Source organism: Nesoenas mayeri, assembly GCF_963082525.1.
Source record: "Nesoenas mayeri genome assembly, chromosome: 8".
In the NCBI taxonomy this organism is placed as follows: domain Eukaryota; kingdom Metazoa; phylum Chordata; class Aves; order Columbiformes; family Columbidae; genus Nesoenas; species Nesoenas mayeri.
Window position 1 is genome coordinate 19657919 of NC_137554.1, and position 24357 is coordinate 19682275.

The 24357-nt window shown below is 45.7% G+C and overlaps 1 protein-coding gene across 6 annotated transcripts in view; it reads right to left on the minus strand.

The window, feature by feature from the left end:
- Nucleotides 1-24357, minus strand: part of PACS2 (phosphofurin acidic cluster sorting protein 2) — a 100478-nt gene that overhangs the window by 64992 nt on the left and 11129 nt on the right. For all 6 annotated transcript variants that reach the window (XR_013922406.1, XM_080348425.1, XM_080348424.1 and 3 more), the window contains exons 2-5: nucleotides 10070-10157; nucleotides 6690-6779; nucleotides 2514-2639; nucleotides 335-497 (exon numbers count right to left, since the gene is read on the minus strand). Coding sequence is in view for 5 of the 6 variants with exons in the window: in XM_080348425.1 (XP_080204551.1) it covers nucleotides 335-497; nucleotides 2514-2639; nucleotides 6690-6779; nucleotides 10070-10157 (467 nt within the window). In the remaining variant the exon portion in view is untranslated. The remainder of the gene's footprint in view (nucleotides 1-334; nucleotides 498-2513; nucleotides 2640-6689; nucleotides 6780-10069; nucleotides 10158-24357) is intronic.

Here is a 24357-nt window from a genome sequence, read left to right on the forward strand (position 1 = left end):
TTAGCCAGGTGAGAAGCTCCAGGTTCTCAACACACCCACCAGTAATGGTGGAAGAGCATTGCCAAGAACACAGCTAACCCTTGCTGGATGGCTCAGGCCTGGTGTGAGACACAGGAGCACCTTAGACAGTTCAATCCCTTACTCCTGTCACACTCCCTGCTTACACAGCAACAGGTTTGCAAAGTCAGTTTTCTTTGCTTTAATCAGTTATAGACACAGCAACTTGTGTAAACCAGTTTTCATTTGTCCCAGGAAGCACCTAAGCCCAGGTGGCATTTAATTCCAGCTAGGTCAGGAAGACACTGGTCCTCAGAGCAGGTGGTTCTACTCTTACCTGTAGACTTGATTTTCTGGCTGGGCTGCATAGTGCTGTCGTCATGGTCAATTGGCTGACTTGACAAGGAGAAGATCCAGATTTCTGCTACCTTCACTGCAGCCTCTTTGATGTTGCTGAAAAGGCTCAGAACCTGCCCACCTTCTGTTGGGTGCTGCATGACCTGAGACGGAAATTAAGCAGTACAAATCTGCACATAAATGTATTTAAACTTGCATCATTTGCATACTACAAGAGTTATTTATGTTAATAGAGTTACTCTACATTTCCAAGTACAAAAGCAAGCCAACACACTGCAACTGCAGGAGCCATTTGCAGGCAACACACTATGCTGGTAGAGATTTTATTTGACTACTAGTAGGAGTGATGAAGGGAAAGAAAAAGCCTCTGAGCTTGACATTAGCTTATCTTTGAAGCACAATACTCAGCTACCTCATTACTATGTATTTGTTTACACAGCACAGTCCTGATTTCCTTTTTCAGTTATCAACCCTATGAACGTCTAATTAAGGAACTTAATTTTGTGTTAAAGTCCAGCAGACGAGTCAGTAAAGCCAAAATTCTTGGTGAGATACAGATGCAAAGCGCTTCCTAAAGCAAAAATCGCTGGTCCAGAGAGCTGGCACCTGAATCTCAGAGGAGGCAGCCAGCCCAGGATAATGAAGCAGTGGGTCATGAAAAACAAGACAATGGTGGAGACAGAGGGACATCTCAGTGTGGGTTTCTCCGTTGTCACTCACAGGGCTCTGCCCAGAACCTCAGACTTACCTTCTCTTGCCCCGCAGGAGTTAGAAAGCGCTTCCCCATGCCTGCACCTCAGTTTTCTAACACACACCAGGCTGCTCTGTCAGCTCCTCACGAGGCTTTATGAAGACCTGAGCTGATGAGGAACATATGGCCTCCCTGCTCTGAAATGGCTCAGACTCACAATTCCAACTCATTGCTTTGCTTCAGCAGCTAAGAGAATTTTTTTAATTTTAAGGACTGTGTCAGTGCTGTTTAGGGGTCATTATACTACAAACTGCAAAAGGTGAGGGGGGCTTGTAAAATCTGTTTTCCTGAAGTCTTCGATTTCAGAAATATTCCAGATGAGCTGGAGAGCAACTATTTCCTAGCACAGCGAATCTTTGAAAATGTTTGACTTTCTGACCTCAGTCAGCTGACACTACAAAAAGACAAAAGACAAACCATATGCAGCAGCAAATGCCCAACACTTAAAAGTTCACTGATTGGTCTAATTCATAGCCCCACATGTTTTCAGCCTTTCAGCAGTATTTAATTTCTAGTTCTTAAACAAATCAAACACACTACAGGAAAAATGTTAGCTATGCCATCACAAACCAGAATTTGGCCCGTTCAAATGTGGAGTTATCATTTATTGCATGTCTAATGGAAGCTGAACTTGCATACAAGGAATGGTCTTTATAAGGAGTTATTTAACACAGTAATAACTCACAACAGCATAATACTAGCTTATTTTAGCTGGAAGTGATTTGTTGACAGAATGCAGTCTGATGAAAAATACTGGCATTAAGCTGAACTTGCTACTGCTAAGCCCATCTCTAAATTCTCAGAAACAGAAACCACAGAGATTAAACAGGGCATGAAATAATGAGGCATGGAGCTAAGCCATTCAGAAAGCCTTAGTGAATAATTTAGCCATACTTGATTCTGGCATTAATTTTCAGATGTAAATCTGAAAATTTTATCATTTACCTCTCATGAATAGAATTCCACATAGATTACCAACAGCCATGAAATAAGAATTGCAAAGCGTGTTTCATGCAAAATGAGAGAAACTATTTGATCCTGAACTATTATACAGCGGCACAGAGAAGCACAGCAAACTTTGATTTAACTTTAATATTTCATAGGGTTGGAAGGCTTGCACGAGTGACCCTGTCTTGTTCTACACTCTAAAAAAACCCACAAAAACCAAAACCCTCACAAGTTAATAAGCTAGCCTTGTGAAAGCTTTAGCTCTCAAGATGCTACCCAGAAAATGTCAAATATTTTTACTCCGTAGTAAAATCTGATTGCCCTGTGAATACTGATTACAGTTAAGATAGCTATATAAAATTTCACCAGGTACTTCTCAATGAGGAAAGTGACAATACTGGGTTTAAAGAGGACATAGAATGCCCACCTTTGCAAACAGATCATGTCAAATGCTGCTCACCTCAGCCATGTTGATGGATCCCACAGCCAGAGTCTTGTAGCCTAAAATGGTTCGGTTCTTGTACCGCTTCCGCCGCTGCAGCATGATCTGAAGCTTGTTGCCTTCTCTCTTCAAGAAGTGAGGGTACTGCAGTTGGAAACACAATGGAAAAGTTTGCATCTCTTGACATTAGTTACCCGCTTCACAAATAAACTCAGTTCCTAGGGATTAACCCCGTGGCTTTTAGAAGAGCCTACAGCCAACGCAATGGACAACACTTCATTATCCCAAGGAACTCATCATCAACAGCTCAGCTCTGGGCTTTTGTTTCCCCACACTGAAAACACAAGCCAGAGGCACAGAGGAGCTGTTCAGTTTAGGAAAGGCTGAGCCCAAGCCCAGTTCCAGAGGGATGAGCAGTCTCCAGGAGATGCTTGCCCCACCAGTCCAGAACTGCAGCCCCCGAGGTGCTGCCTGGGAGCACAAACAGCGAGCAGGGACAGCCATGGAGCCCTGTGCTCTCAGCAGGACCCTGCCTTCCCACCAGCACAAGGACACTTTTTGACCCTCTACCGCACACGTTTCAGAGTCTATTGGACCCTAAAAGGCAAGTGAAGAAAGGCACAGCTATGAAGAGGCCAAGGGTTTGCTGATGCCTCTTTTGCTGAAGCACAGAGACCTACGTGCTACACAATGATTCTCTCCAGGACAACTGTCTCCTTCAGGTACACAGCTCTTGCAAGTGTCACTGTTTTCAAGCATTAACACAGTCAAAACCCCTTTGAGCAACAGAAATTTGAGTAATTGACTCAAGAAAAACCCTGTCCTACTGCCAGGCTATGTTGCAAAGACAAACCCTTCCAAGACATATTCCATACAAGCAAATAACGTATGTTTATGTATCTTCCAAACAACTCCCCAACAGAGAAGCTGTGAAATCAAGCAGAGACTATTACAGAAAGAGCAGGGCTAACCCTGCTGTCTCAGCTTGTCCTGCTCACATGCAGAGTGCTCTAGTGCAGGCAGGTCCTGCTTTCTGCCACGACACCGGCCAGAGCACTGACAGTGCCCAGGGCCCAGCTCACTGGCTGTGGAAGGAAGCAGCCATGCAATGGAAGAGCAATCTTCAAGAAAAGATACAGCAGTCTCATCCTTAGAAGAGAAGTGAATGGGACACATGCTCCAAATACACAAAATACAGAGCAGACAGGAGAACCTAATCACAGGGATCTCAAACAGGACATTCCCAAGTGAAGGATGCTTCTCTCACAGGCAAGACCTACATTTTTTTTCCTCCCCCTTAGGACATTATGAAAATAACTTCCTGACGATCAAAACACTTGATGAATACAAATGCTGAGTGCCACCAGAAACCCCAAGATATTAATTTGCAGTCCAGAGCAAGCCTGACTGCTACACAGAGAGCTGGGAGCAGTGGCCACACAAACAAGCAGAATACTAATTAACTGACTGCTCTGTAAGGGCAGGATTTACTGTGCAATGCACAAGGAAGTAGCCCTGAAAAAGAGAGGAACAACAGTCCCTGTTATTAAAAGACAACCTCAAAACACACCTGCATCCAGATGCAAATGGACCCCGTGACGTTACAGACATGCAACGTCCCTAAACAAGGACAGAAGAAAGTTGTTAGCAGAAAGAGGTAAGAGGGGCTTAAAAAGCCACAGGCACCTTTTACATTCAAATCTACCATCTCCCTGTCCCTGTGGTCCTAGCACATGTCAGAAGGGCAGCCTGTTTGAAAACAAGACTTTAGAGGAAGCACCCAGCACCCCAAGGCACCTCCAAGCGGTGAGAAGAGGGGTCATCACACACACTAAAACAGCAGGAGTCAGGGCAAGACATTCTTTCTGAAGCCCCAGTTGTGTAATCCCTTCCATCTGAAAAGGTTTATTAGACTAAACGCAGGAATTAAGTGCTCCGGAGAGCTGTGATGTTGTGCTTGGAATATCTGGGGAATTTCACTTGATCTTGTGAAATCCAGGGAGAGTCAGGAGAATCAGGCACTCCAGCAGTATGAGCAATGGTAGCTCATCTACCAGAAAGGCTATCGCTCATCTAAGCCTAGCTGGTAAGACAAAACAGGATCAGACACACCACTAACTCCAGTCTTACCCCACAGAGCAGCAAGAAACTCCTCCGTTCTGTCTGAGCAGAGGCCTGCCAGGCATGACAGCTGCTCACTGTTATGCCAGCCTGCCCTGTCACCTTCCTAGCTTCACTCTAGCAAAGAAACGCCCTGTGCAAAGGACAAGAATTTCACCCAGGAGAAGCAGCTGAGAAGGCTGTGACCACAAAGATACAAGGGGCTGCAAATCTGGACAGCTAGCACAAAGCAAGGCATGCAGTTTGAAGAGCTGACAAGGCAACATGGAGATACTGGCTGCTACAAGACACTGAGACCTCCTTGTGCTGTGACATCCACATGCTTCTACTCTGCGGCCTAACACCACTCTCAAATATATCCCAGGTACTAAATTCAGACTATATCTGGCTTTGCTGCATTTGTTAGCTAGATGTAGCTTCCAGTTATTGTCCAATTAAGAAACAATAAAAGTTATCATAAAAACCCTGCTGTGCCATTTTGGGAAGGCTTCCCAGGTCCTACTGCATCTGAGACCACCAATCCTTCCGGCAGTCAGAGACCAGCAGCACATCTCTGCATTAACCTTGCTCACCTCTTCCAAAGGCTCAGTGTCACATACATTTTTCTCCCCTATTCTGGCTCAGTTCCCAGACCCTTCAAGGGAAACAGAGTTCAAGGCAATGCTCTGTGCCCTGCTGCAGCATTGCTCCAAGTCTCAGGAAATAAAAAATCCCAGTTAATTTCAAAAAGCCTTGCAGAAATACTTGCTCCTTGCTGACACAGGACTGGCAGAGGGAGACCTGGCTCATCTTACAGCTCTGCTCCCAAGTATGGGAAAGCTACAGCCCCAGGACCCAAGCATATGTATTCCTGGCACGTGGCTTTGTTATTTCTGTTCACAAAAGAGATGCAATGCTGCAGTTAACCCAGTCTGTGGGCTGCATCAGGACAAAATCAGAAGCATCAGCCATCTGTGTAGCTGACTGGGCAGCTGCGGGGTTATCATCCGTCTGCAATGAAATCTTATCTGCTTCAAGTCTGCACAGGTCTCAGAGTAACAACCAGTCTGTTTCACATCATCACTTTAGCCTTTCTCCTTACCAGATCAAGCTCTTGATTTCAAGATCTAACCAACAGTTCCCAAAACACAGATATACCAGATATGAATGCTTCTGAGTGTCCATCTGGCTCTGCTCTATGCATGCAGGATCCTCCCTCCTGCTTGCAGGAGGTCAGCCTTTATTTACATTATTTCCCTGCTCAGGAGGCAGCAGCAGGGCAGCATACTTTGAGGAAAAGTGGAACAAATAAAACACATTTTCTCCAATTCCCAGCTAATTCCTATGGCTCTAGAGCCAGGAGTAACTGTCTGCGTACTGCTCCAGCTTCCCCAAATGGTGCATCTCTCAGTAACTCCAAATCAGGGATTCACCTGTTCCACTCCTTTCATCAGCCTAATAATCCATGCCATCCCCCATGGCTGCCTCCCTCCGGTGCCCATTGATAAGAAAGGCAACAAAAGGCAAACAGGATCCATCCTGCTCTGGTTCCTTTCACAGCCATAATATGAACAGGACAGACTGCAAAATCCTCATATTCCTGGGCTCCAAGGACAGGATGAAGGAGGAAGGTCCCACAACACTGCAAATCAGCACCCTGCTCCAGTCCCTCAATGCTCAAATGTCATTCAGATAAATTTGTGTTGTTGCACTGAGGACATGCAAATTGTGGCAAGTGTCTAACTTGCCTGTTCCTCCCAGAAAAGTCAGAATTAGAAATCTGCCTTCTATGATGCAGAGTTGGCCCCAGTAATAATTCTAAGGGTTTATATGGCAGCTTTCCTAGTGGGCTTCCACCTCCTGAGATCCTGAAAGCATCTGGGCCATTTTTGCTCAAATTCTCTACAGCTAACTGCCCAGAGACAAGCAAAAGAACTCATATAACTCTTCAGAAAGGGCTGGAACTGCCTTAAGAACAAGCACTTCTAGCAGCACGAGAAGGATCTTCACCTCAGACCCACAACACACTTCTGCTCACTTCAAAGCAGCGAGTCCAGAAAGCACAGACATCTGAAGGCTACATTCCCACCTTACCTGCAGTGAGAAGGTCAGCGCAAGCTCCGTCTCCACATGTCCACTCGGGGGCAACACAATCTCATGGGAGCGCAGGATGCGCTTGGAGCCCTGCACAGAAACAAAGTCCGTGGGGTGAGTTTCCCAGAAGCCAGCCCTTGCACCCCACCTCAGGCTTATCTGCTGGAAATCAGGAATCATCATCAAGGACTACCATAGAGAAAGTGAATGGATGGGTCTGACCTTGCACTTCTGTGAAATACTAATGAGATGAAAGGGAGACATTTGGCCAATAAAGATTTGGGCATATTTACTGTCACTAACTGCAACAAAGCAGCTTTTGTTCTGTCAAACACCAGCATCAAAAGCTCTGAGTCAACCCCCACCTCTCAAGTTCAAGTCTTGTATTTTCACTTCAGCCCATAGGTACAAGGCTCATCATCTTCTGGGTTCAGAAGCTGCAGCATCATGTTTGTATCTCCAGTGTTAGCCATGATGGACTGGCCTTTTTGTGCACACACCCCTCCCTGGGGAAAGTGGAGATTTCAACTTGTTTAAACAACTGCATGTAGTTGGGGTTATAAAAGAAAAAATACACGAAGCATCGCAGTGGAGTCTGCAGACCTGACAGTGCTACAGGGCAACTCCCAATCAACATTGTGTTTGGGCTGCTGTTCACTAACGGAGTTACTGGGCTATTTACTCTGTGAGTATTTAATTTCAGGGGATGCTTCAGGGAAAACTAGTAGGAAAGAACAAACTGCTGCCTAGCAAATCTCCCTGCACTGTTCAAACACGGTGGCAAGTTTCAGAGGTCCCTGGCTCAACGTTCTGCTGAGGCTGCAGATCTGGCTTTGTCCAGACGGGCTGATCTCCCAGAAGCACAGAACTGTAGCTCTCAAAAAGGCAGCATCTGGGCAATCAGAGACAGACTGGGGGGGCGGGGATTGGGATAAACACCTCCCAGCTACATCCAAAGGAAGATCTGGTCTGCTCATATCAGCCTCAAAATAGCATCCCGAGATGAGAAAGAAGCAGAGGCTTGTTTACACCCCCAAATACATTGCTCCAGCAGCCAGAGCAAACGCTGTCATTTGCAGAGGTGCCTCAGCTCTTCTGTGGAACCGCCAAGGTGCCTGAGCTCCAGCGCATCAGCAGACAGACAGACAGCAGAACAGGGTGAGAAACCCAAGGGCTTCCCCCAGGAACAGCAGCACGTGCACGCACAGCACAGCTCGCCTCACTGCTGGCAACAGCGGCATCTGTTCCATTGGTGCAAAGCTCCTAATAGCAGCAATCTTGATTTACTTGTTACGCAACTCAAAATCTAATGACAGACCAAAAATAGCTGCTTTTAAAAGACCGCAGCAGGTAAACAGAACAACAACTTGGGAAATAAAGTTGACAACTCTTTGAACATCACTGTTGAGGAGGCTGCAAGGAGTGATGGGAAACGCAGGAAAGATGCTCTCATTAGGTCTGAATTCAGTCATCCCCTCTGGAAGGGCTCCAGGGCCTGACACCTCTCTCTTGCGATTCCCCACATAAAGGCACTGAGTCATTTGACAGGGATCATACATTTGGTGATCCAGTATCACCAGCTTCAAACAATAGCCACGTCAGGAACCAAAGTGCTGGCAAATAAAGTGTCCCTGAAAGGGCTTGTCAGCATCATTATCATAACCTGCAAGCTGTAAAGGGACTTTTAGTAACAGGGCTTCAAACCTGCCTGTATCTGAGACAGCTATAGTGCTACTGACCCACCATTAAATAGCACATCGCAAAGAAATATGGGTGCTGATCAAACATGAGGGACACCCGAGGAGAAGCACTCTTTGGGACAGTGGTAATTCCAGCAACTGTCACCTCTAGGTCACCTGTACAGACAGATCAAGGGCAACATAAGGATGGCCTGAGGATGCAAGCTGCAGCCTGTGGTGCGGCAGACAAGGATCCCCAACAGGGCAAGTCCTTCTGCCTTCCAGCTCTTCAGGGATCTGCCCTGGCATAGAGAGGACTGCAGAGAACTGCTCAGGTTCCAACATCTGAATTGCTGTAGCAAGGCAGATCACAACATGTACCCAAAATAGACAAGAAAGTCCCACATCTTAAAACTCCTTTTGAGCTTGCACGTCTGAAGCAAGCTTTCACCTACAAAAACTGTCAGCGGTCAGTAGTAACCTGGACACAAAAATAAGGGTTTGGTCTAATAAAGGCAAGTGAATTCTCCAGCTCAAGTTTGACATGCTCTTGGCGTAGATCATTCACTGACAAGCCTCAAGCCCTTACAGTGCTGCATCCACCATCTAGGAATACAGATCCATGAAAAGCTTTCAGGCCTGATAAACAATATCTGACCACCTGGGAACCCATAGCTGTGTTTCTTCTGAGATTCCTATAAATCCAGGTGTGTGAAATGATTCTCTGCCTTTCTGTTCCCTGCTGTGGGTGCATGAACCCCCTCCAACATAGAGCAACACATTTTAACCCCAGCTGGACTGCTCATGGAGATGAGAGATGCCAGCTAAATCTTCAGCTCTAAGTTTTTGCACCATAGAGCCTTCATGATTTCACCTCCCAAGCCAGATTTTGTGTGCCTTGACACAACCAGATCTCTGCAGGGGTTTGCCTCATTCTTTATTTGAAAAGCTGCTTTTCAGCATGGTTAATGGTATTTTTCTACTTATAGGTCTGCCAGGTTTCTACTCATTAAGTACTTCAGCATTTGCGGCAGTGGGATCACGTGAGCTGAACTGATGCTGTGACGCATTGTGGAACTGAGTCCCCTTCTATCTTCGCCTGCCTCCAGGCAGTGTGACCTACATGTAGGCACCTAATTAAATGGCATAACCTACGCTATAAAGTGGGTTATTTACCTAGGATGGCAGCTGTATTTTATGGAAATACATTAAAAACATACAGGCACCCTACAAATCCACTGACAAGCACCCAACTATGAAATGACTTGGACTCGGTAGCAGAGCTGCTCATCAGCAGAGGGAAGCCCGGACTTCAGACCCCTCAAACCAGGACCAAGTTCCCAAGATGTTCTGCCCCAAAGTGAGCTGAAAGCATGTTAGATGGAGAACCAGGCTTGGATTTAGTGACAACTCAGGGAGAAGAGGTGACAGCATATGATCTGTAAAGAGGATTTTGACATGCAGCTAAGCTCATGCTGAGCCCTCCACAAAAAAGATTCTTTGCTTACAACAGTGAAATGCAGTAGGAACATGGGGGAAGGATCAGAAGAGACTCTCCACACATCCAGAATGCCCTGATTTGCTTGAGAAGCAGCCTATGACTGCCACAGACCCTCACATGAAGGCAAAGCTCAGTTTAGGCATCTGTCAGTATTTTCAGCCAAACACCACATTTCATTCTTCAAACTGAGCAGCAATTACCTGCATTTTGACCGCAATGACCCCAGAAATAAGCTCCTTATCCAATTCTTTTAAGACTACCAGTTTCTTTAAGGTCAAGCTGCACAACCTGCAAACAGGAACAGAAGAGAAACAGTTACAATCATGTCTGAAAAAAAGAAAAGCTCTGAACAGCAGCACAATCTCAGTCTGAGGGTGAATAGGCTCCAGACACAAGCCACACACTGATACAGACATAAAGACAGCAGAAATACATGAGGTTTCCCTGGCTTTTCAGACTGAATTTCTCCAACCTTTCACAAATAGAAGGAGGTGGACAGGAGGAACACTTTCTTTGATACAGACCCATGGCCAGATTAGAGCATCTCACAGCACACAATTCCACTGGCCACAGCCTGGGAACTCTTGCTCTGAGTCAGACCAAAAGCTTTAGGGTCAGAGGAATTAAATTCCAGCAATGTAAAAGCACTGAGTCAGTCTAATTTTAAACTCGTTTATGAAGCTTTCCTAGATTGTTGGCTTTTTCAGTTTCAAACTCTTGGCTTGCAAAGATCTCAGTCCCACCTCCTCTGGTCAACCCACACATTCTCCTCCTCACCCCCAAACAAAAGTGCCAGCAAGTGGCTCAGGCGTCTCTAAAGGGAAAGGGGAAAAAAAAAAACAAGAGGACTGAAGCTGTGCCCTCTGGCCCTGGCGTTCACATGCCACACATACACAAGTAAATCACATTCTTTACCCAGGCAATGCTACATTGTTCTTGTTAAAGCTGTTTACATGTCTGTCTTCCAGCTCGGGGAGCATGGGAGGGGGTGAAGTTTGGACTAGCTGCAGTTAAGGCTCTGAGGTAATGGGACCACAGCACTGGCATTGTCACAATTCCACAGAAGTTACCACCAGCTGGTGTAATTAAGAAGGCAGGCCTAGAAACAAGCTTCAGGGAAAGATAAACCTGAAGCAAAGACAGCTCAGCTTGAGGAAAGCAAAGGCCAGAGGAAGCAGCAGATGGGAAGCGAAGAGGAGCTGACACTGGATTTTGGTGCATGCCCAGGCAGCAGCAGCCCAAGTGCCATTGACTGGGCCCTGCACTTGACCTATAGGACTCCACACTGGTGCCAGGAACAAGTCTCCACTGCAATAGTGACTTGCACTTCCACCATGTTCTCCACCACATTGGGAAGCTGAAACATTGCTTTGCTGCAATGCCTGAAGGTGGACACGATCAGCCTTGGTGCAAAACTGCAGGAGAGATGTGGGTAAAGGCTCTTCCCAACAGGAGCAGTGGCAGACACTGAAGCAACTGCTGCCTTATCTCAAAATGCTTCTGATTCTGCCTGAGCTCTGCCCTCTCACACAGGGCTAGGACCAGTCTTAAGTCTTACAGTCTTCATTCACAGCAGCTCTCCAAACCTGCCCTCACCAGCCCCTTCTCCACCCCAGCACATGTTCTCTGCTCTCCCTGCTCATTTGCCGAGCACTGGTTCCTGCCATCGGCCCCTTGAAAACCAAGGGAAAGAGAGAACCAAAGGCTCTTTCCTTTGCCATTTGTTTTCTTTGTAATGCTGTAGCTGGAGGACAATTGTGCTGGGCTTGCCAAAACCCATAGATCTCGGGCCAGTCAGGTGCTGAGAGCAGAGGTAGGACAACACACTGGCATTGTGTCGGCTGACATGCAGGGAACAAAGGGCTTTTCTCTCCGGCCCCAGCTCGAGGATGAAAAAGGTATGGGACAAAACAATGGTGTTCTCAGCACACACAGCCAAGCACAAGGAGGGCGTTCTGTTCTCAGCCAGGCATTCCTTCAATTCATCATTTATGAGCTTTGATCAAGCCCTGTGGAACACTTGCTGCTAGGAAAAAAAAAAATTAAAAAAAATTAAAAGCCTCCCTTACAGTGACCAGAAAAACAAAAGCAGTTAAAAAAGACGCAGGACACATCTGCTTTCTTTATCCGCCATTGCTGGGCTGCTGGTACTAAAAGGCACTTCACACAAAAAACACTGAAATGTTTATAATCTCCATCGGAGGGGGGAAATAAAAATCAGAGTTTAAATCTCACCAAATCATTCTTACCCTCAACATGCTTATTGTTCCAGGTCTTCAGCCTAAGTTTGCAGCTTACAAATCAAAACTACCTTCAGAATATGTGGCAGAAAGAGGCCATACCTTACTCAAATAATCATGAAAAGGCATATTTCAAGTGTGTCACTGCATCCAGAGCCAGCATGTCGCCTCTGCCACCAGCACAAGGACCCTGAACCGCTCACAGCCGCAGGTACCGCAAGGATTTTTCTGCCATAACCGCCTCTGATAACAGTGGCACCTCCTTCCATGCACTTATCTTCTGCCAACATTTTGCTGTACTCTGTCAAGTCTCAGGGATCAGGAAGGGGACTGGTCTCACAAAACATTTCTATCAATGAGCTTGTGAAGATTAAACATTGGTAAGAAAAACAGGACAGACACAGGTGAACCTGGAAAGATCTGAAAAAAGAACAATACAACATTTGGAAGTTTCTAATATGTACATACACATCCTCTGAGAACATGGGGAAAATAACCTAGCACACACATACAAGGGGAACTGAGGAAGCCTCAAGTCTGGAACCAAGTCTGAAGTATTTTGAGTGGTTTATAAAAAGCTTGGGACTGCAACACAAGAGGTGCAGACAAGCCCTTTCTTTACAAGTTTGTTTCAGCAGTGGCCTATGGTTGCACATGGGAAGTTAAGTTAGCACAAGCACTAAGCTAAAACAGTGTTAAATAAGGACAATGGAGACATTCAAAACCCGCCTGGACATGTTCCTGTGCGACCTCACCTAGGCGTTCCTGCTTCAGCAGGGGGATTGGACTAGATGATCTTTTGAGGTCCCTTCCAATCCCAAACATACTGTGATACTGTGTAATGGAAATCTGAGAGGCAAGATTTCCACCTTCTTTTGAAGGTTCCCAGTGGATCTCCCTGCTAGGAGCCCAGCTGGGTCCCGCACAGCAGTGGGCAGTGCCTGCTGAGGAGCTGTGTCCCCTGCAGTCACAAACGTCCCCCCACGGCGAGGAGGCACGAGGTACTTGCCTGACCCCATTCTCAGATTAAATCATGAAACAGCTTAATGCGTTCCACAAGGAAACAACTCTTCATCTTTTTACGTCGCTGCTGCAAGAACACAGTTTTAAAGAGGAAACCTGGACCTGACCCAATGGTTTCGACTCGCCCTGCTAGTGCAAGTTGTGCTGAATAACTTCATCATGAGCTCTGTGCTCAGGGAGGCAGCTATCTGCAAAGAACATAACATCTTGGTAAACCAAGATCCAGCAAACATGCCCAGGACAATCAAATAGAGTGTCGCATTCTTTACTCACTAGATGTTTTGCTATTGCAACCCTCTGAGCAGGAAGATCAGGAAAATAAACCCCCTCCAAGAAAGAGCCTGCCTCACTGAATTAAATGTCTGTTTCTCCACAGGGAGCACAGTAATTGCACTGAGGCCTCGCTCACACAGAGACGGTTGAATCAACAGGAAGGAAAAATTAAAAATTAAAGACCTGTATTTTAATTAAGCCCCATAGAAGTCAAGAATAATAACAGATGCATCCACAGCTATAGGGGACTTTGAGTGCAAGACAGGAGCTGGGGCAGGAAGACTCTAGCTCGCTACACAGACACCCCTTGTCCAGGTTAAAACCTGTGAAGATGTTCCTAGAGAAAACGTTTCATGTCGGGAGAGCTCTCCTTGGAGATTGTAAATCTCAACCGGTCAATGGCTATAATGAAGGAATTGGTTTCCATTTGGTCACTGGATGGTTTCACCTGCCCCAAGTTATTTTGGCGTTTCAGGACAGCAAGCAGCCTCCTACCCCAATGCTTTCAACCTCAAGTGTTTTTGCTCTGAGCTGACACTTTACACCCAAGTCAGTCCCAAAATAAACTGCGAGCCACTTGAAGGAGAAGTGGAGGGAGACACCCGCGCTTGCCCAGACAACCAGAGCGGTTTTGCACATAACTAGAGGGACAGCTGTGCAGGAGTGACCGGAGCCAGGAGCCCTGCACAGCGTTTCCGAGACAGCTGCTGGAGTAAGGCACGAACGCATGCAGCGCACAACCAGCGCACAACCGCACAAGCGGTTCCTTACGCCTGCTTTGCACATGCCCAGAGAGAAAAGGACAACACATGGGCCTCCGGGCAAGGGCAGTGGTGGTGGAAGCCACAGGATGAGTGCTTCTTCATTTTCCAAAGCTTATGAGCTAGTTCCCTCAAAATTATGTGTTCTCAGTCCCATTCTCAGGTAAACTCCAAGACACAAAGAAATTAAATGAGGCGGCAGAGGTCAAGCACCCCAATTTCTGTCTATGACAAAAACATAACCTGAGTAACTTGAAAAGAAACATAATAGTCTTGTATTGGCCTCTGCTGGCTTCTCCTTTATTCACACCACCAAGCTAAACAGCAACCTTCAGCCAGCTGTTCTGGCTACAGATGCATTCAAGTAAGCTTTAAGAAGCCAGGAAACAATTGCAGATAAAGTATTTTCATTGTTCTTGTTCTCAAGGATCTTGAAATGCTCTTCCCGCGTTAATACAGAGAAATTAAGCTGTTAAGATTCTAGAGGCTAAGATCCAAATAAATGCTGTAGCAAACAGGTCCTGTTCACACAGGTAAGAGGATGGCAGCTTATTTTATGCAACAGGCTTTACCCAGGACCTCACAAGGACACACATGCACAGCCAACACTATCCTCTTACAGCTGAAATACTGGTCTGCTCACTTAAAATATATTACAAACACACCTGCTCCAAACTAAGCATGCAAAAAGGGTGAGAGATGTCTGAATTTTGCAGACTCGCATAATTTTTAAAAGATGCTAGAATTCTGCATGGGCAGATTTGTTATTTGAGGAGCAGCATGAAATCATTATGACCCAAGGATTAAAGTACATCTGAGTTTAGATCCTCCAGTCCAACATATCAGCTGGAAAATGCTGAGAGATGCCCTCCTTCGGTGGGACAAGACACTGCTGGTTGGCTCTAGGGGACTCACCCAAGGCAGAAAGGGATCAGGATCCCTGCAAGCCAAACAGCTCTGGCTCACAAAATAGAGTTCACATATTCCATTAACACTTCTCATTTCTTAGTGCCTCAGTAGTCTGGAAAGAAAAGTGCACTACTGAGACACAGCGATGCTAGTGAAACCCACAGGGTCAAAGCTGAATCTCCACAGCTCCACATACTCTTCAGGTAGTCAAGCAGAGCTTCTTGTGCAAGCTGGCAGTTGTGTCACACCATGTTCTGGATACCTGGCCAAGACCTGGTGTATTCCAGGTCACACCACAGGAAATCGGCCTGTCTGTCACCAGCTGCTTGACCCCAGGTACACAGTCTGAACTGCACTACCCAGAAACAGCAGGTTTCTCTCCAAGATGTCATTTCGGCGAGAGCAGAAGCAGCTCTCTACACATCTGTTGATCTCAGTTGAAATCCCAGTTCTTGCAACACTGCTACGCATTTGGCTTCTGACTCTTCATTTTGATGGTTTCAAAGCCCATTACAGACAAACTTGAAGGGGAAAAAACACAGAGCAGAGATTAGGTTTGTTTCTCAGGCAGGCAATGGAGCGTGAAGGAGTTAGACAAACTGAGCTATGTGTTCACACCATGCTGCCAGAAAAGCCAAGCACGGGCAGCACAAGTCCAGTTAAATACACCTCTACTGGCTTGCCTCTTTCAAACCCAGCATCCAGAATGCCAGGACCGCACAGTGCCCTAACACCAGTGAGCATCAATGAAAAAGCAAATTACACTTGTGAATTAGGTCTAACCAATGTTTTTAAAGTTTTGAGGCAATAGGAATATGCTTTATTAGCTTTAAGAGTAAAGTCAGAAAATAACGAAAAGCTGATTCATGGTTAAGGCAATGGACATACCATCAGGATTACATTTTCTATATTACAGATGACACAAACACATCTGATATTTGTTGTATTAATTTAGTAGTAATTAATTTAGTGAAGTAGCACATGCCAGGGAGGGGGATGAGGGAGCAGCAGGTCTTCACCGCCATTTGTACCAGCATCCCCCTGCCAGGCTGACTGCTGCAGCTGGCTGCAGGAACAAAGCCAGCACCCAGCCTTCCAGCACACACAGCCACAGCACCTAGCTCTGCTACAGGCACCGGTGTTACAGGCTGCATCAGCTTGGGAGCTGCAACGTCTCCACAGCCACTTGACATGTCACAGTTCCCCACAACCATGCAAAAAATGAGACCCACTTCCCCAACAGCCCGCTTGTTCCTCCTCACTCCCCTCCAGAGCAGCCTGATGGCAAATCCTCCTTTGCTCCTGTGGCAAGAACCCGTTCTCCAAACGGCCCCTTCCCCAGTAGCTCCCCTGCCCCTTCTCAAGCCCATATGCAGTCGGTGGCGAGGAGCTGGCACATGTCTGAGCAGGGCAGATTCAGAGGAAAGCCTGCCTGGCTGGTACAGGACTGTTTCAGTATTCAGGGTTTTCTTTCTGATAGTAAAAAGCACAGGTATCCAAGCACTCTTGCACTCGACGGCTTTCAAAAACCTGGGTGCTATTCTGCTTTTCATTCCTACTGCCGAATAGCCCACAGCGAGTGCTTGCTGCGGTGCCAGCCACAGCACACACAGTCCCTAAGGCCTGCAAATCACCAGAGGCCACAACTCAGCCTGAAATATCAACTTGATCTTCTCCCTTTGTCTGTAAATCAGCCATTAAAGGCCCCCCATCAAGAGGAAAAAAAATGTACCTTGACTTTAGGCCCATGTCAGAAGAGACTGTAATGAAGAGCTCAGTTCTGCTTGGGTTACCCACCACTGTGATCTCTTCATCATGAGAAATCAGGTCTAGGAAGCCTCCAGCTATGAAAGCAAGCAAGGAAAAACAGATGGCTTCTTGGTGTACCCAAATCCAAGCTTGCTCTCAGGGCATGAACAATTTGGTGTCTCTCTACCTTATTTCTCTCCACTATGAATAGCTCCCATGACACCTTCTGACACAGGCGAGCTGCACAGCCTGTCACTCCTGAGACCAGACAGGCTCACACCATGAGGCACATCAAATTACTTTTCGCTCAGCCATCCCCAAATGCTGCCCCGTTCATGAGCAACACTTGGACACATAGCACTCCCAGTCAAAGCCAAGATCCCAATGGCATGTAATTCTTAACACTTAGTGCTTTACTGAAAGATAACCACCTTACAGCACTCTGAATAAACAGACTTTATGAAAACTGTTGTAGGAGGTTTGTTTTTGTTTTTTTTAAAAACAGTTTTGGTTTTGGGGATGGGTTTGTAAAATTTATTTTATAAGCTTGCTTTTCCATTGCTGACCCATCTGGACCCAAAGCAGCAAAGCCAGGGTAGGTGACCCATTCCAAACAGTGTCGATTCTGTAACCCTGATCCAAACCAGTTGCATCAAGTGTCAGATGAACATGGTTTTGTTTGCAAAGTTTGCAACATGGCCTGAAACAAACAAGGCGGGAGAACAACATAGGTATAATTTAGAGCCCAAATGGCAGTTTGCTTTTTTACTGAGAACTCAAAATGTCTTATATGGGTAGAGGCAGAGCAGGCAGCAGTGAAAAACATTTGTGAACTTGGATGGTACGTTTGGTATCAGCCAGCACAGCAATCAAATATGCAAAGCATCTCACTGACAGGCTTGCTTTCAGACTAGAAAAACACTTTACAGATCCCAATACTGTTCTCGTTGCAGCAAGTCTGTTGAAGCTGGCCAATGCAGCCTTCTTCCAGTTCAGCATGAGCAGCCAGACACCCCAATACCTCGCAGACCCAATAACCTACGCTCTTCCTTTACTTGCCCCATGTTTAATGCCAGCTTCTTCCTTCCCTGACTCCAAAGATGAACAGGATGATGGCCAAAGAAATACCAGAATTCACTACCTGAATTAGAAACATTTTTTTTTTTTTCATGATTCTCTTAATGCCTCAAACACAGGAGAACCATTTAGCACCCCAAAGTACAATTTCTTCCAGCATGCAGAGCTCCCAAAAATACAGTACTAGCAACCTGAACTATGGGGACGGAGCCGCAATGGGAAAGCTGTAGCTCTAAACCCAATGTCTTCAACAGCAGGTTGGAGGGAAGGTTGGGAGAACCACCAGCTCCACAAACAGCAGTTTGTGCAGCCATACCAAACATCCCACCTCACACCAGCAGCACCTCAGATGTTTGCTTTGGCAGCACTGGGGTACACAAGCACCAAGCCCCTCTGAGCCCCACAGCACCAGCACATCTGCACACCGGTGCTTCGAACAGGGGGCTGCAACGCTGATTTGCCCCCTGGCCACAGCTCAAAGGATGTTTCCAAGTCAAAGCACATTAAAATATTTACAAAAGGAAGATTATTCTTTCCCAGCAGCATTTTGTTTAGATTTGAATGGTGCCATTTTTAACCAGGCAACAATACACAGCTGACAATGCAGCCTCCATCAGCGCTAAATATAATTCACAAAGAACTCTGGATCCTGCCACTAAAGCTGGAGAACACTATTCAGCATTAAATACATTGGAAACGCTGGTTAACATCCCTCAAGCTGCAACAAAACATCAAGGGTAAAGCAGCTGAAATGTACTATCCCTTGCAAATTTGTCTCCCCAGAAAGGTAGGGGCAAACAGAGGAGTTTTGCAATATGAACAGTAGTCAAAAAAGGTCTGAAAATGCAAAAGCTTTCAGCACTCCTTGCAAGGAAAGAAATGTCTCTTTATGCCCTTGGTTGAAGCTGCATTGAGCTCCAGCACCTATCCCTTGCATTTCTTCTATCAAATATTCTGGGCAGTGCCTGATCATTTGCAGTGTCTGCTGGAGCATTCAGAAGGAAGGAAATCACCAAAGAGTAGAACTAAGGGATCTGGTGAGGCTGTACAAACCAAATAGTTAGCCATATTACCTAGGTTTATGGAAGAACAAGACCAGCTGAAGCAAAACTACGGGCTAGGGGACAGCCAGGAGGGAGGACATGCATTTCCAGGCCTTGCAGGGGCATTGCAAACAGCTCAGGTTTGCAGGCCTTCTGATCCCCTCCCAACGAGGGCAGCTTCCTCTAGCGAAACTCCTAGTCTCCAAGTGATCTCAAAATGTCTCTCAACAACACTCAAAAAATGTCTTTCCCCCACCGCAATCTTTCCTTTCGCATCTAAATATACTCTGTGTGCTCTACTTTAAAGAGCTGCTGCTGAAGAAGAAAGCACTTGTTTGGAAATTACTCATTGCAAGGTTTTCTATTTGTTTTCTTTTCTGTAAAAAAACCCTTGTGACTGAGATTTCACTGTACTTCTCATGGAAAAGGGAGAAAACCTGGCAACTCAGACTTCTCTTACCCTCTTTTCTGAAAGCTTGCATCACTTTTATCAGCGAAAAAAGGAACTAAAATTTCTACTAAAGGAGTTCAGAAGATCCACCAGTGCCAAACACTTGCAGGGGCAGGCAGAACACAGGGATTTACTCTGGAGAAACACTTGCATTTGCCTAGGATCCTAGACCTCTTCAGCAGCTGTCTTAAGTTGGCAAGCAGAGATTGAATATTATTTAGATAATGCATTTCTTCAGCATCATTGCTGGTGATACTTCATTCCTGAAAGCAATAAGAGAGCAGCAAAGCAAATCTGAACTTGTTAGTTCAATTCGTTGAGAATATTTATTTAAATATAAGAGTGACCCGAGTCAACAAGCAAAGGGTAAGCTGTTATAGAACAAGGCGCTCTGAGATGCTGGGATTCACTACTCAGAACTTGTTCTAGACCCCCGTAAGATTTTTAATGCTGAATAAAAGCAATAAAACAGTAAGTAATTGATAACAATCATAACTCATTCAGTCCCCACAACCTTTCATCAGGCCTACAAGTTCCCACTCAACCCAGATTTATCAAGATAAACTGTAGATGCTCTACAGAAAAAGCAGATGGAGGTAAATGAGGCATGAACAAGTGGAGGCTGGATGCAGGGTGTTAAGGTTCACTGCTGGAAGGGATCATCGAGGAGCCTGTCCAGCGTTCAAACAGCATTACTCCACTTGTGAACAGGACCACACCATGAGATCACTCATGGAGAAGCAACTCTACACCTAGGTTAAATGTTCCACATCTGGCAGACTGAGCTGAGATTTAAAAGGATGATACAAGAAATTCTCTGTTGGGGTACCCATAAAACACTAAACCTGCTTCTCCGTGCCCATCTGTTACAGGGCAATACAAATCCACCATCCCTCATGCTCTCTTCCTTCGCAGCCTGGGTACTTACACTGAAGCCATGATGCGAGGGGCCATCCTACCTTTTCACATCTTACAAACAGTAGAAGCATGCCTCCCATTTTAAGATTTTGCATGCAATTTGCAAGAAGTCTCCCAAGCCATGGTTTGGCATGATAGCCAGCACCAAGGCAGCCAAATCCACATCTTTGAAGAAATTGTATTTCCCTACAGAGACAGAGAACAAGAAAAGCGTTTTGGGCACTTCCATGATTCTGGTGAGCGTGAGCTCTCCAGAGACCCAGCATAGATCTGCCACTACTCCCCAGTTGTTTGTTTTGAGCCTTCATTTCCACTCCTGTGAAGCAAAGGTCAGCTCACAGCAAGCACCTCAAAAACTGCTGAGGAAACAGAGGAGCCAAGGAGAGCACACACTACAACTGTTGCACTAGAAGACTTTCGTATGTTAAGTATATGAGAATTCTGACCACACATAAATGTTCATATAATTCCAAATTACTAAGCCATTTCTCCATTTTCACGCCTGAATCAGCAAGAACACTGCAGAGACAGATGGGCCCCCATGAGTGATGCTCAGCAGGGTCCTCTGCTTGCAGGTACTATCTCAAGCACAGGCTTGGAGTGGATCTTCTTGGAGGGCTGGTGGAGAGTGTGAATTCACGCACAGGAGAAAAGCCCAAAGTTAATAATGCAATAGCTTGGAAAATCTGGCGATAATTTTGAAACCAAGATAACCCAGGAGACTGTCAGCAGGAGGAGCAGCAGCAGACTGCTGGCAGAAAACAGAAAACAGAGACACAAAAGCTAGAGAAAGAGCCTGAATTCCCTGTTCAAGAGACAGAAACTGTGGGAGACAAGATGAACTGTTGAATTTCCAGAGATCCGAGAATTGTTCATGCTAAGCTACACCAAATTTTGCCTTTAAAGCAGTACAAGCCTTCTGTAACGCCCTGGATGTCAATAAATCTATTTCAACTTACCTATAAAGAGATGTTGTCTCTTGGTATGGCTGTGATTCAGTCAGCCTCACACCAAACCCAGGCAGCCCTGGGCCACTGTGACTGCGACAGAACATGGAATGTCTGCAGCTTCCAGCTGCTGGGCTTTGTTGTGCACCACAAAAAGCACGACATCACAAAAGAATCAAGCCTGATGGATCCAAAAGGGAAAGAGTTGCAAAATTTCTCCACATAGAGGAGAGCATGCAAGACTCAATATTCCTGATGCTTCAAACGTCAAAAGAACTTTTGTTTAATGTGTCCTTTATTGTACACCAGCTGTCATATGATTTCTGCAATACAATGCAAGGAGAGCAAAAGAAAACTCAACTACGTACCCTTTTCTCAGGGACACATCTAACACATTCCCCTGCCATAGATCTACCCTGCTCCAGACACTTTCTATCTGCACATAAAAGCAGCAAGTGGTCAAAACATTCTCAGAGCTTGACAGAAATCAGAGTTCAAGTGTTTTCAACAAAATCCTCTTTGTTACCACGTTCTGATCACTTGGCTACTAGAACTGCAAACCTGTTCCGAGAGACACCTTAACAATGAAGTATCATTTAAAAATGCATTTGCAGCTGTGCATATTTCACTTCAGTCGCACGATTGTGAATTATACCTCAGCATGTCCTTGTAGAAAAGAGGTGGGTTGTCAGGGGGATGGGAAGGGGGAGAGAAAAGAAAGGAATTCCTACCAAACAAAAGAGCTCCAAGAAACTGATACAGCTTTGCTGGAAGCTATTCCCAGCCCACTCAACATTTTTGATTGAATACTGACATACCAGAATCCCAACAAGGGGCATTTTTCCCAGCTAAAATATGAACCATCAGCAAATCTCACCACCACCAGAGAGAAATACAACAACCTAGTGGAAGCAAAGCAGAGTGAAAGTATCTTACAGTTGTCCTGAACTGAGAGCTGCTGGTGGTGGCAGCCTGACCCAAACACATGCCCAGCATCCAGCATTCTGCCAGTCAGAGCTAAGCATAAAGGTCAGGCTAAACCTACTCACAACCCAGCTGTGGACCAGAGCCTGTTCTCAAGCACCTGGCTGCCACAGTTTGTTGGTTTTAATCCAGACAGCCTCTTGAATTCCAGCATTGTACAAAGGTGGAAACACCAGGAACCCGGCTACTTGGACCCAAGGAAGAGCAATGCTGCAGAGCAAATGTACGCATCCGAACCCAGACAAGGGAGATACCTCTTCAAAACAGTCCCTTCAGCATCTGCGCAGGGCATTGAGAGGAGCTGAGCACTCTGCACAGCAAGGGACCAGCACCGGGAAACTGGGCTGAGCGCAGCTGCAGCAGGAACAGACCGAGCCGCTCAGCACTGCCAGGCTGTGGGTACCTTTAGGTCATGATCCTGGAACAAGGAAACAATTGTATGAACAGTAAAACCTTATTATAAACTTTTTTTTAAGGACACCCAGCAGGACATGCCATTTAAGCATCAGAAAAACAGGAGCATGCTGACCAAAGGCCAAACTGAGAAAAATTCACCTCTGAAATCCCTTCTCCCTGGAAAGAACTCTACCCACTGGGTTGAACTAAGCACTGGGCAGGCTTCTGATCCTGAAGCACATCCCCATGGGCCAAGGGTAAAGAATCACCAGAGTTTTGTCTCAGTGAGCAGCTTCACACTTGAGCTGCTGAATGATACATGTTGGGAGGAAAAAATCCTCTGATCTGCTTTGGTATCTGCAAGCAGCTGCCTCAGATCCTCTCTGGGACTGAGCATGAGAAGGCAAAGCTTATCCAAGTACCTGGAGACACTCAGAGTCTATTTGTGAAGCAAGGACAAAGCCTACACTAATGGTCTTCAACTCTATTAAGCAAAATAAAGCTGAATCCTGGCAGAAAGAAGATACAGATCCCGCCAGCCTGCAAGAGAAATTGGAGCACCTTAAATTCTGGCACGCTCTCAGGTGCAGCATAGGGAATAGGTAGAAGAGCAAATAAAAGGGAGTTCAGCCCCTAGCAAGCCACTAGCAACATGAAATATATATGATTCAGTTCCTGCAGTTCTCAGCTTTCCTTGCAAATCCTTCATTTTAAGGCAGTGGGTGCAACTTGATCGGGAAAGTAGCATATCATCTTTCTACCCGTTAGAAAGCATGCAGGTATATTTTCATGAAAGGGGACATTTTGGAATGAACCTTTTGACACTGAAAACTGCCTGTCCACAAGTATGAGACCACAGAGGAAGACTGCAGGACAGCCCCCAGAAACTCAGAGCAGCCCCTGCAAACTGTAAATCAGCAGCTGGCTGCAAGGAGAGCAGCATTAGAAGTCCTGGAGATTTATGATCAGTTATGCTCTATCAATAGCTTTCTTTTAAGAAAGAAGCTCTTCCTGCTGTAGCTAGTTTATTTAGTCTGAATAGAAATTTATACACTGGGGAAGGATTGCATATAGGACAGGCAACTCCTCAGTCAACTAAAATCGACTGTTTAAAAATCCCTACAAAACATACCCAGTAACACGGATCATGTCAGAGAGGGAACAGTCACTCTCCCAAGCAGCTGTCAAGGTTGTTCAGTGGAGCTGCTCCAGCCTTCACATGTGCTAGAAGATGACCTAGGAAGGTCTTTTTCAGCCACATTTTCTTATTTTCATAATTTCTCCCCACACCAAGAGGTCATGCAGATGAAAACACTGATTTAACTATTGCCAGATGAGACAAGTTAAGCCATATGAATTACCTTCATCTCTTGTAGAAACATGGAAATGCTTACAGTCACTGGCTGGATATTTTGTACATAAACATTTTAGGTTGTTTATATTTTAAAGAAATTAAGCCCACATGGTTTTGACCAACTAATCCATTACCACATGGCACATTTATGAAAAAAACAAGCCTAATTTTGAAGCTATGCCAGAAGGTTGCAGACACCAATCTCACCCCCAGCAGCCCTAAATAATACTTAGCAAATGTGCTCATCAACCCACAGTCACAGATTTACTTAATATTATTTGCACTCAGTGTTAAATACACAAAATTATTTTCTGCAGAACTCTAGGTCATTTAATTTACCTTCCATGAGCCCCAGCACATCAG